This window comes from Canis aureus, chromosome 23, assembly GCF_053574225.1.
Source record: "Canis aureus isolate CA01 chromosome 23, VMU_Caureus_v.1.0, whole genome shotgun sequence".
Lineage (NCBI taxonomy): Eukaryota > Metazoa > Chordata > Mammalia > Carnivora > Canidae > Canis > Canis aureus.
The window spans coordinates 21701481-21715102 of record NC_135633.1 but is presented as its reverse complement, the minus strand read 5'-3'; the positions used below and the strand labels follow the sequence as shown (position 1 = coordinate 21715102).

General features: G+C 40.5%; 1 protein-coding gene across 3 annotated transcripts in view; it reads right to left on the bottom strand.

Moving 5' to 3' along the window:
• The window catches only part of LOC144294775 (olfactory receptor 56A4-like), a 67105-nt gene that overhangs the window by 8084 nt on the left and 45399 nt on the right, over positions 1–13622 (bottom strand). Inside the window, exon 1 of one of the 3 annotated variants that reach the window (XM_077866725.1) lies at positions 2694–3878. The exons of the other annotated variants lie outside the window; for them this stretch is intronic. Coding sequence (XP_077722851.1) covers positions 2697–3704 — 1008 coding nt within the window. The 5' untranslated portion in view covers positions 3705–3878 and the 3' untranslated portion in view covers positions 2694–2696. Of the gene's footprint in view, positions 1–2693; positions 3879–13622 lie in introns of those variants that run through there. 3 annotated transcript variants of the gene reach the window in all.

The following is a 13622-nucleotide window of genomic DNA, read 5'->3' as shown; positions in this document are numbered from 1 at the left end:
GTACTTTTGGAAAAATTATCATTAAATGAGAATTCAATATTACCCTTAAACTAGGGTCACTTCTTTATGGCCATTGTACAAAAATGGATCGTGCAGGAAAGATAATCCTGCTATACTTTATTCTTCTAACCCTGCACCTCTTCCTGAACAGAAGAGAAGATCCCAGGCAGGCTCCTGCTACTGTCTGGTTTATGTAGCATCCACATGCCAGAACCAGAAGCCCTCACTCAGAAAGTCTAAATTAGGAAATATAATACATAAAGATGAAATCATGATAGAAAAGATAAGTACAAACAAAAGTGATGACACCAAAGAATGACTCCATCGCTCTTTTCTACTGAGAACACTTCCAAAGTAGAGAATCATAGCTTTACAGCTTTTCTCAGATGAAGTGCCAAGTCATAGTTTGTTCTGAGAGAAATTACAGAAGCTTTCTACCCTAAAAAGGGAAATTGAACTAGAGTGAGGACTCTGAAATAAGTTAATCGGAGAAGGACGAACATTATATGGTCTCATTCATTTGGGGAATATAAAAAATAGTGAAAGGGAATAAAGGGAAAGGGAGAAAAATGAGTGGGAAATATCAGAAAGGGAGATAGAACATGAAAGTCTCCTAAGTCTGGGAAACAAACAAGGGGTGGTGGAAAGGGAAGTGGGCGGGGGTGGGGGTGACTGGGTGACAGGCACTGAATGGGGCTCTTGGCGGGATGAGCACTGGGTGTTATGGTACATGTTGACAAATTAAACTCCAATAAAAAATAAAAAATAAATTACAAAAAAAATAAAGTGAGGACTCCATGAGATCTGTAAAAAATATGTGATATAGAATTATAAGCTCTGTTTATTTCTTTGGTTATTTTACAGGTAAACTTAGGGTGATATTCCTTTCTCCTGCCCTGGGCAGAAGCTGCAAACCAATCAAGCATCTGCATATCATGCAGCCACAAATCAGTAAGATAATGTACTACACAGTTGTCTGGGTGTGGTAAAAGCAGTCTGCTGTTTCATGCCTGGTGTATAAGAGCCTGTCTTTCTCCTTTGACTATCCCAGATGGAAATGTGGAGGCAACTTTGGGGGAACAAGTGCATTGGAAGCCAGAGAGCCTCAAAAATGTGAGCACTGGATGGTATCATAGCCACATATCATCCATGGCCATCCTTTGCAGTTCCAGAAGGTATGCCTGTAGATAGCCTCATGGCATACCCAGCTTGCATAGGTATGAATAGAGTAAGTTCAACTGACAGATTTATGGAGCACCACTTTGGAGTTTCAAAAGTAACCCTGACATAGATAAACATTTCTCAAGGAAAGGTACTAGAAAGGTACAATAAAATGACTGTAGGGCAGATCTATTTTTAACTCTTTGAGGAACCTCCACACAGTTTTCCAGAGTGGCTGCACCAGCAATTGCACTGCTGGGGATTTACCCCAAAGATACAGATGCAGTGAAACACCGGGACACCTGCATCCCGATGTTTCTAGCAGCAATGTCCACAGTAGCCAAACTGTGGAAGGAGCCTCGGTGTCCATCGAAAGATGAATGGATAAAGAAGATGTGGTCTATATATACAATGGAATATTACTCAGCCACTAGAAATGACAAATACCCACCATTTGCTTCGACGTGGATGGAACTAGAGGGTATTCTGCTGGTGAAATAAGTCAATCGGAGAAGGACAAACATTATATGGTCTCATTCATTTGGGGAATATAAAAAATAGTGAAAGGGAATAAAGGGGAAAGGAGAAAAATGAGTGGGAAATATCAGAAAGGGAGCCAGAACACGAGAAACTCCTAACTCTAGGAAACGAACTAGGGGTGGTGGAAGGGGAGGGGGGTGGGGGGCGGGGGGGACTGGGTGGTGGGCACTGAGGGGGGCACTTGATGGGATGAGCACTGGGTGTTATTCTATATGTTGGCAAATTGAACACCAATAAAAAGTAAATTTACAATAAATAAATAAATAAATAAATAAATAAATAAATAAAATGACTGTAGGGTTAGAGGAAGACAAAATGAAGTGGATACCTTAAATGAGGAGTGAAACAATGATCCACCTCATACTCAGAGGGCAGCAGGGAAAGTAGTGTGCTTAAAATAATATAGGAATAATAATGGTATTATCATTATTCATTTAATGTCTATGTAATTAAGGTGTGTGCATACAAGATACTGAACAAAAATTTTCATACTTAGTTTATTAACTCTTCATAACAATGGTCAAGTATGTTCAGAATGAAGCATTCAACCCCCAAAACCAAAATTCTGGGGTGAATTCCTTACTTCAGCCCAATCAACCCCTCACTCCACAAAAGCCATGTCTAAAAGAAGAGGCAGGAGATTCATCTATGTTCTTTGCAAATCAGGAGACAGGCAGATCTCTTTAAGTATAAAATTTGTTTCTTTAGGGCAAACACTCCCACTCCAATCGAGCTCCATTTGGCTAAGACTTGGCAAGATCCTCATATAAGGAGTCAGTCAGGGCAAATTCCCAAGTGACTACAGATACAAGAAAGAAAGGTTTCCTTTGAAGCAATAGGAAACAAGGATTCACAGAACAATGTTTTCATTATTGTCTGAGACAAAAAGAATCAGAACTCATTCTGGGATTAAATAGTAAAATTTCCTTTCCAGCATAAAAATAATTCCCAACTTTTACTAATAATTCCAAAGGTGGATATGATCCTTTTACCTCTTACAACCTTCTCAGCAGCTTCTGCATTCCTTGCTTGATCTCCTTGGTTCTCACACCATAAACAATGGGGTTCAGAGCTGGGGGGATGAGGTGGTGCAGGATGTTGAGTAGGATGGGGACATCTGGGGGAATTCTCTTCCTGGCCAGGTTAGTGATGACCAGAACCAACAACACTGTGCTGAAGAAGAGAATGAGGATGAAGTGGGAACCACACGTGCTCAGGGCCTTGGCTGTAGCACCCTCAGCCTTGATCCTTAGCACAGCTTTCAGGATGAAGGAGTAGGACAGAATAATTAGGATGAGGTCAGAGCCCAATAGGGTCCAGCCTGCCACAAACTGGTAGAGCCGATTGAAGGTGATGTCATCACAGGAGAGTTTGGACACAGACAGGTTGGTGCATATACAGTTCTTGATGATGTTCTCTGCACAGTATCTGAGCCGTGAAGAAAGTACTGGAACAGGAAGAAAAAAGAGGCCATTCCTGACCACAATAAATATGGTAGCTCTAACCACAAATTGGTCAGTGATGATGGATGGGTACTTCAGTGGGTGGCAGATGGCCACATAGCGGTCATAGGCCATGACCATGAATGTGCAGGACTCCATGGCAAGGAAGCAATTCATGATGAACATCTGGAGGAAGCAGGCAGAGAAGCTGATGGACCTCAGATCAAACCAGAAGATGGCCAGGACCTTGGGGATGACAGTGAGGCAGAGCACGATGTCCAGCAGGGAGAGGAGGCTGAGCAGGTAGTACATGGGCTCGTGCAGAGAGGCCTCCAGCCGGATAGTGATTAAGAGGGTGGCGTTGGCCCCCATGGCCAGGAGGAAGAGGAGGCTGAGGGGCAGGGACAGCCAGTGCTGCCAACTCTGGTAGTTAGGGAAGCAGATGAGGAGGAATTCAGAGACTGGAGCAGTGGAGTAGTTGCTGGGTGGTGCCATGTAAAGTATCCTGAACAAGCTAAAAGTCCAGAGTTCCTTAAAATGCAGGACAAAGTATGTCAACATAGAAAGTATGTGTTCTATATATAGTAAAACTCAGGCTTTCATTGGGGCTTTTATTCTGTCACAATGAAGTTTCAAATCATCATCATCATCATCATCATCACATCAATCTTTGCTAACCTTTAACTCAGCAGTTACCATTTGCTACACAATATGCTGAAAGTTTATATTCATTATCACATTTCCTTTTTAAAAACACTTAACAGTAAATAATATTATTATCCTAATTTTCCAGATAATTGAAAGGAATGGGCAAAGAAGGGCAAACTAGTTTTATCAAAATTAGACCAAGAAGTGGTGAAGCCAGAACTATGACAAAAGAGTCTGACTCTAAAGTCCCTGCTTTCAGCCACTATACATTAATTTAGCATCAACAAGCGCAATTGCTTAACCCTACCTTCTATCAGAATTTGGAAAGAATAGCGTTCCGTTTTAGCAGAATACATGAAGGTCCTAAAAAAGCCCAACCCCCTCCTCCATTGACATAAATAGGAAGTGACATCAGGATTCCTAATTTTCATTCTCTAAAAATATAGGATTAAAGGTAGAGCATCCCTTGACCCCACCCAAGAGCAGTAATATCTTCTAGTCCCAAACAGGATTTCACTTTTAAAAGCATAGTGTTTGTCATTCTTACTGGGTTATTTGCTGTGTTTTCTCTTTGTGAGGTTCTACAGTGTTTCTTTGGTTTAGATTCTTTAGAAAAGCCTATAAATTTCATATTCTTGTGACAGAAACTGTCAACACTGAGAGGTACACCAGGAGGTTCACCAAAGGTAGATTAGGAGCTAGCTAATAAGTATATTTCAGGTATACAAACCTATACAGGATCCATTTATCTGGTAAGCAACATTATGTGTGGTTCCTTGTGGACAAAATCCAATTATTCTACCCATATGGAATCTATGCTTTATAAACTCATCTGTTTTATTTAGTTATTTCTTTTGGGGGGTACCATCTTATTTCCCTCACTACTAAACAAAGAACAGAGTGGCCAAGTCCTAAGAAGAGTGACAGTAAGGGCTATCCCAGTCAAAGAAGCAGAAAAGAGCCAGGGAGTCAGGGCAGACTAAGATAGGGAGCCCAGGGAGCAATAATCAGTAGAGGTGGGACTACTGATACTGCTCACCTGTTCTTCTGATAAATATTTTCAAAAAGAATAAATTGCTTAAAAGAAAGTATCAGACTAGCTGCCAGAGAACATAAGATTTAAGATTTTTCATTCTGAATAACTGAGACTTTCCAAATATAGATTAACAATACACACACACACACACACACACACACACACACTTTCTACTCATTATGGGGCTTTAAAAACAAACTAAAGTAGGGATAACTATGTATCAGCTTTGTCCTATATTTTCATACGTGATTAGGAAAATGACCCTCAATGTGAATTAGAGATATAAAAAGCATAGAAAACATAGCCCTTTTCAGAAAAGACTTGTCCATTTCATAAAACTCAAGTTCTGTATCCTCAAAGTGACCTGATCTACTTGAATAAGCAATAAAAGAGTCAGTACCTTCCCTGTACCTGGTCTTAATGTTAGGCATACAAATATATATGATGTGTTAAACAAAGACTGGTATCCTAACTAATAGAGGAAAATTGACTTACAAACACATATAAGATAGTATTGTTGTAGTAATAAAGATGATCTTAAAACAGTAGGAAAGAAATAATGCACAGATTAAAGAAGCGATCTGGTGTGGTTGAAAAGTTAGCTTCAAACAGAAATGAAACCTGGATCTTACACTCATTAAAGGACCCTGATATAAACTCCATGATACACATATTTCTCATTTAAGAAATAGAAAAATAATATTTAACATCAAGTATTGTTATGGGGAGAAAAAAGGGCTATGATTTCCTGAGATACTGTTAAGCCCAGAGACACGATAAGCTGAGAGCATCAGAGAAGGATACAAAAATGAGGCAACATTCCTTGGGGAAGGAGGACTCTCCCTGTAGGCAATGGTAAGAGAACAAATATCTATGTGGATGTTCAGTATGATTGGTAATGAGGTGCTAGGGGCTGGTACATCCTAAGTTCTTTGGGGAATCAGGAAGTATCCTGAGACATGGTTGAGGTGTTCAGAGGCAGCCATGTGAGGTCCACCTGAGAGTAGGCATGATCATGTACACTGTAAAGCACAGAGTATTTGAAATCAGGAAGTGATGTGCTGTAGATGGGACACAGGGGATCACACAGAACAGAGGGAGGCTTCTAGAGAGTCCTGAAGAGTCCAAAGGAAAAGTGATGAAGATCTGAAGGAAGGCCATGCAGGTAGAGAAGAAGGATGTATCTGAGGTGTGGGGAGACCTACAGGATTTAGTTTAAGAAAACATAAGTGGGCAGAGAGACTGAAGTCTGGAATGTTACCAAGGACCTTTTAAGTGACACAGGGAAGAAGTGTCCTTTTCAGACTTCCTATAACACTGGTATTTTCTCCCAGGTGGTAATATATTTTCAGCTTTGTTTTAGTAAAGTCCTCAGCAGCTGGGACTATTCTTCCTCTCTTTCTGTATTCTCCTTAGGGAAACTGAGGCATAATCTAAGAAATGAGGACTCATTGGCCATCTGGAGCATTGCTCTGATATTTAGTATCCAGTTCCATTCATTTGTACTGGCTTGGAACTGACGTTTACAAAGCTCTGAACTTGTTCTAAGTGCTATTGAACAAACATGGTCTCTGGCTATGGTTGACAGTCTGGTAAGGTCAAACAAGCCTTGAATAAACAAAATTATGACAGAAGACCCAAACCCAGGTAAGAAAACAGACCAATCACCTTGGCTTATAGATGAATTTAGACTAGCGCAGAAAGGAAGAATCTGATCCACCCAGTCACAGCGCCTTGGTCTCCCAGCCATGATATGGGTGGGGGTTTTTAAGTCTACAGAAGTTTGCAAACTCTAGATGAACACAAAATGACTCAGCCCCATCTCTGATGAAATAAGAGCATTAGGTTGGTCCCTGCCACTCAGCCTTTTACTTGGTCTAAGCATCTTGGCAGCATCAGCATGTACACCAGGCCTTATTGAAAGAGTTCCATTTCCTTTACATATTAGGCTCCTAGACTCTATTATCACCTTCCTCACAATCATCCTGCTGGATCCAGCTTGAAACTCACCAGTTACAGAAGGCTACACTGCTGCTGTTTCTGGCTTCTGGAGAAAGCAATGAACTGGCATCTCCAAGGGCTCTAGAGGCTGGTTTTATGAACTCTGACTCCACTATTGTCCCTTCTCCCCATTGCTCACAAGACCTGGTGCCCTTGTTAAGTACTTGGGCCCTGGAGGCCCTCTGGTCTATTTCCCAAGAGAATATATTGTAAAATGCTTAATTCATCATTGTCAATAATGTAAGGGCAGGAGCGATCAAAGGCTCTTGGGGAATCTAAATAAACTCTAGAGAAAGAAGGCTAAGAAAACTGTGTGAGAATTTTCTTTGGGAAAATTTGTATGGATGCATCTGTAGAAGAACAGACTAAACTATCCTCAACCCTATAATTCTGTGGTAGAGATCACAGAGGAACACCTCCAGCCATCAAAGGAGCATGGATCTCAGAGAAGCATAGACCATGGGCAACCAGGGGGCCAGGGAGCACTTACCCTGTGAGCTCCTCTCCTGTAGTGTAGGCATCAGTGGTCTGGACCCAAACAAATCCCTTGGAGAGGCTCTGTTTAGAGACACATGTGTCTCATGTCCAAGATTTTACCTTCATGGCTCTTCTTAGTCTAGACTCTGTTATATAAGTGTAGTTGCAGAAAGTTCAACTGTTAACAATCTTCACCTTCCATATAGCAACATTTGGCATTGTTACCTTGGGAACAAGTGGGACTGCCACCAGTACAGCCACCCCTCTGAATTGATGCACAGTAGGACTTAGATAATCACCTCTCCTGTGGACCTTCCCAGATGCATCTTACAATAGGGAATCTTAGGCGAAATATAAGATCTTTTGGGCTTAGGGTATAGGAATTTTGGAGAAAGGAGAGCAAGTGGAGTCTGGTTCTAGGTCTCACACTTTCCTACACATAACTGCTGAAGAAGACATCAGAGCAGGAATGTAGGTGGAGTATAATCTTGTTCCCTGCCTTCACTAACTACTTTCCTGCCCCACCTTTGCCTTGATACCTGGAGGTCCTGGTTGAAATGCCAAGAGCCTTGTCAGCATACAATAAGATTGATAGACACACTAAATGAAGAAAACTACTTCATGAGTGAATGATCATTCAAAGAATGTTGCTGAGCACACAGTTTACTCTGGGAAAGACACCCTGGTCCTTGTGTTTCTTATAAATGAATAATCCCTATTCATTGTCAGATCATATGGATATGGGGAAGAGATCATTGGAGGCTTACATTCAAACCCTTCTTGTACTACTCTCTCATTGCTTTTCCTTGTAGAATGTTCATCAGCTCTCAGAACCACAATTCCCTCCTCTGAAATATAGGCATAACAAGTTTTCCAACACAGATTTGTTGTAAGGATAAAATTACTTTTACTTTTTCATTGAACAAATATTTTTACCCTACCTTGGCAAAGCACTACATATTTGAAATACACACATCAAAAAATGGTTTCTGCCACCTTACAGAGGGAGAACAAAACTTTACATAAAGTCATACCAATGATAACACTAGTAATAAGAATAATAAATCTTCAGAGTTCTTAATGTGTCATATTATTCTGAATATTACTTGATATTTCATTTAATCCTCATAACAACCTGATGAGATACATATTGTTAAAATAACAACTATAGTTACAATTCCTGATAAGAAACCAAAAAATATATGTTTTGGATTTAAATGTGTCCCCTAAAATGATAGTTTGAAGTCCTAATCCCCAAGTACCTGTGTGATCTTTTATAGAAATGGGGTCTTTGTAGGTACAATCAAATTAAGAGCTACCATTTTAACACAAAGACTGATGAACTTCAGTCCAACCACCCCCTGAAAATACATCCCAACGTCCAGGTTAGAATGTGTGTGTGGGAGGATAGTTATCAGATCCTGTTTTAGTGAGTCCCAGACTTTGAGTTTTGTCTCCTCAAACCAGAAAATTGCCAAATTTTGCTCCATTTCACACTGATTTCTTCAGGAATGGCAGAAGTCCTCAGAGCAGAAGTAGCTTTAAGTTCTGGTTTTATCTCTCAGATTTTATCTTCTCCTAGATTTTGACCTTTTCTTAACTTTTCAGTACTTTCAAAAATATATCTCTATTTCATTAATTCAAATAGGGAATTTTTTAGTGACAATTTTGCTGGGTAAAAAATTGAATATGAATAAGCATTTTATAGATATACAAATCGAATAATATTTTATATATATGTTTATATAACATGTATAATATATGCATAACATGTTATATGTTATATATTACTTTATATATTGTAAATATATATATACATTTACACAGCCTTCTGATATTTGTTGTTGCTATTGATAAGTATACTACCAGTCAATTGCTATTCCTTTGTAGGTAATGAATTATCTCTCTTGCTCTATTAAAAACACTTCATCTTTAGGGTTCTGGAATGTTAGGATATGTGTAGTTTTTTTAGAAAAATAGATTTGAGAGCCCAGAAATAAATTCGTGTTTATAAGATCAATGATCTTCAACAAAAGAAGTGAAAATACACAACAGGGAAAGAGTCTCTTCAATAAATGGTTTTAAGACAACTAGCAAAAAATGAAAGCGAACCACTTTCTTACATCACATACAAAAATATGATCAAAATAGATTAAAGACCTAAATGTAAGACCTAAAAGCATAAAACTACTACAAGAGAATACAGGTAGTAATCTTAGCAATATTTTGCACATCCACCTTAGCAATATTTTTCTGGATATATCACTCCACACCAGGGAAACAAATGCAAAAATGAACAACTGGGAATACATCAAACTAAATTATTTTGCACAGTGAAGGAAACCATCAACAAAACAAAAAGGCAACCTACTGAATGGGAGAAGTTATTTGTAAATGATATATCAGATAAGGGGTTAATACCCAAAATACATGAATAACTGATAGAACTCAACATCAATAAAGCAAACTGATTTAAAAATGGGCAGAGGATCTGCCTAGACACTTTTCCAAAGGAGACGCACAGATAACCAACAGACATGTAAAAAGATGCTTGATATCACTGATCATTAAGAAAATACAAATCAGAATCACAATGAGGTATCACCTCACACCAGCCACAATGGCTAGTATCAACAAGGCAAGAAAAAACAAGTGCCAGCAGGAATATAAAGAAAAAGGAATCCTCATGCACTGTTGGTGGGAATGCAAATTGGCACAGCCACTATACAAAAACAGTATGGAAAATCCTCAAAAAACTTAAAATAGAAATACCATCTAATCCAATAATTCTCCTTCAGGGTATTTACTCAAGGAAAACAAAAACACTAGTTCAAAAAGGTATATGCACCCCTATGCTTATTGCAGCATTACTTACAACAGGTAAGATAGGAAGCTACCCAAATGTCCATTGATAGACAAATGGATAAGGAGGATGTGGTATATATACACAACGGAATATTATTTGGTCATAAAAAAGAATGAAATCTTGCCATTTGTGACAACATAGATGAACACCTAGACAGTATTATACTAAGTGAAATGAGACAGGCAGGGAAAGAAAAATATGATATGATTTCATTTATATGTGGAATCAAAAAAAAAAAAAAAAACGGGGGCAGGGGCAAGACGGCGGAAGAGTAGGGTCCCCAAGTCACCTGTCTCCACCAAATTACCTAGAAAACCTTCAAATTATCCTGAAAATCTATGAATTTGGCCTGAGATTTAAAGAGACCAGCTGGAACACTACAGTGAGAAGAGTTCGCGCTTCTATCAAGGTAGGAAGACGGGGAAAAAGAAATAAAGAAACAAAAGGCCTCCAAGGGGGAGGGGCCGCGAGGAGCCGGGCTGAGGCCGGGGCGAGTGTCCCCAGGACAGGAGAGCCCCGTCCCGGAGGAGCAGGAGCTGCACCGACCTTCCCGGGCGGAAAGGGGCTCGCAGGGAGGTGGAGCAGGACCCAGGAGGGCGGGGATGCCGTCGGGCTCCCGGGGACAGTAACAGACACCAGCACCCCGGGGAGAGTGCGCCGAGCTCCCTAAAGGGCTGCAGCTCTCACGGCTGGACCCCGAGCAGCTCGGAGGGGCTCGGGCAGCGGCTCCGCGGAGGGGGCTGCGGGGCGGGAGCTCGAATCCACAGCGCAGACCCCGGAGCACAGGGCGCCAGGACACAGCCCAGGATCCGACCTCCCTCGGGACAGGCAGAGGCCAGGAGGGCCCAGGACAGCAAGGACGCTCCTGCCTCGAGCTGAGCAGATCAGCGGCCCCACCCCCGAGCCTCCAGGCCCTGCAGACGGAGAGCTCCGGAGTTACTGCGGGAGCTGACTCCAGGGCTCCTGAGTTGGTCCAGCCACTGGGGTTGTTCCTCCTGGGGCCTCACGGGGTAAACAACCCCCACTGAGCCCTGCACCAGGCAGAGGCACAGCAGCTCCCCCAAGTGCTAACACCTGAAAATCAGCACAACAGGCCCCTCCACCAGAAGACCAGCTAGACGGACAAGTTCCAGGAACTTAAAGTATACAGAATCAGAAGATACTCCCCCATGTTTTTTTGTCTTTTTTTCTTTTTTCATTTTGATTTCTGATTGCTTCCCCCACCCTTTTTTTCACCTTTCTTTTTCTTTCTCTTTTTCTTCTCTTTTTTCCTTTCTTTTCTTCCTTTTTTTTTTCTTTTTCTCTTTTCTTTCCATCTCTCTCTCTCTTTTTCTCCTTTTAATACAACTTGTTTTTGGCCACTCTGCACTGAGCAAAATGACTAGAAGGAAAATCTCACCTCAAAAGAAAGAATCAGAAACAGTCCTCTCTCCCACAGAGTTACAAAATCTGGATTACAATTCAATGTCAGAAAGCCAATTCAGAAGCATTATTATACAGCTACTGGTGGCTCTAGAAAAAAGCATAAAGGATTCAAAAGACTTCATGACTGCAGAATTTAGATCTAATCAGGCAGAAATTAAAAAATCAATTGAATGAGATGCAATCCAAACTAGAAGTCCTAACGACGAGGGTTAACGAGGTGGAAGAACGAGTGAGTGACCTAGAAGACAAGTTGATGGCAAAGAGGGAAACTGAGGAAAAAAGAGACAAACAATTAAAAGACCATGAGGATAGATTAAGGGAAATAAACGACAGCCTGAGGAAGAAAAACCTACGTTTAATTGGGATTCCCGAGGGCGCCGAAAGGGACAGAGGGCCAGAATATGTATTTGAACACATCATAGCTGAAAACTTTCCTAATCTGGGAAGGGAAACAGGCATCCAGATCCAGGAAATAGATCCCCCCCTAAAATCAATAAAAACCAACACCTCGACATCTAATAGTTAAGCTTGCAAATTCCAAAGATAAAGAGAAGATCCTTAAAGCAGCAAGAGACAAGAAATCCCTGACTTTTATGCAGAGGAGTATTAGGGTAACAGCAGACCTCTCCACAGAGACCTGGCAGGCCAGAAAGGGCTGGCAGGATATATTCAGGGTCCTAAATGAGAAGAACATGCAACCAAGAATACTTTATCCAGCAAGGCTCTCATTCAAAATGGAAGGAGAGATAAAGAGCTTCCAAGACAGGCATAACTAAAAGAATATGTGACCTCCAAACCAGCTCTGCAAGAAATTTTAAGGGGGACTCTCAAAATTCCCCTTTAAGAAGAAGTCCAATGGAACAATCCACAAAAACAGGGACTGAATAGATATCATGATGACACTAAACTCATATCTTTCAATAGTAACTCTGAACGTGAATGGGCTTAATGACACCATCAAAAGGCGTTGGGTGTCAGAGTGCATAAAAAAGCAGGACCCATCTATTTGCTGTCTACAAGACTCATTTTAGACAGAAGGACACCTACAGCCTGAAAATAAAAGGTTGGAGAACCATTTACCATCAAATGGTCCTCAAAAGAAAGCAGGGGTAGCCATCCTTATATCAGATAAACTAAAATTTACCCCGAAGACTGTAGTGAGAGATGAAGAGGGACACTATACCATACTTAAAGGATCTATCCAACAAGAGGACTTAAAAATCCTCAATATATATGCCCCGAATGTGGAAACTGCCAAATATATCAATCAATTAATAACCAAAATTAAGACATACTTAGATAATAATACACTTATACTTGGTGAGTTCAATCTAGCCTTTTCTACACTCAATAGGTCTTCTAAACACAATATCTCCAAAGAAACGAGAGCTTTAAATGATACACTGGACCAGATGGATTTCACAGATATCTACAGAACTTTACATCCAAACTCAACTGAATACACATTCTTCTAGACTGCACATGGAACTTTCTCCAGAATAGACCACATACTGGGTCACAAATCAGGTCTGAACCCATACCAAAAGATTGGGATGGTCCCCTGCATATTCACAGACCATAATGCCTTGAAATTAGAACTAAATCACAACAAGAAGTTTGGAAGGACCTCAAACATGTGGAGGTTAAGGACCATCTTGCTAAAAGATGAAAGGGTCAACCAGGAAATTAAGGAAGAATTAAAAAGACTCATGGAAACTAATGAGAATGAAGATACAACCATTCAAAATCTTTGGGATGCAGCAAAAGCAGTCCTGTGGGGGAAATACATTGCAATATAAGCATCCATCCAAACAAATGGAAAGAACTCAAATACAAAAGCTAATCTTACACCTAAAGAAGCTACAGAAAAAACAGCAAATAGATCCTAGACCCAGCAGAAGAAGAAAGTTAATAAAGATTCGAGCAGAACTCAATGAAATCAAGACCAGAAGAACTGTGGAACAGATCAACAAAACCAGGAGTTGGTTCTTTGAAAGAATTAATAAGATAGATAAGCCATTAGCAA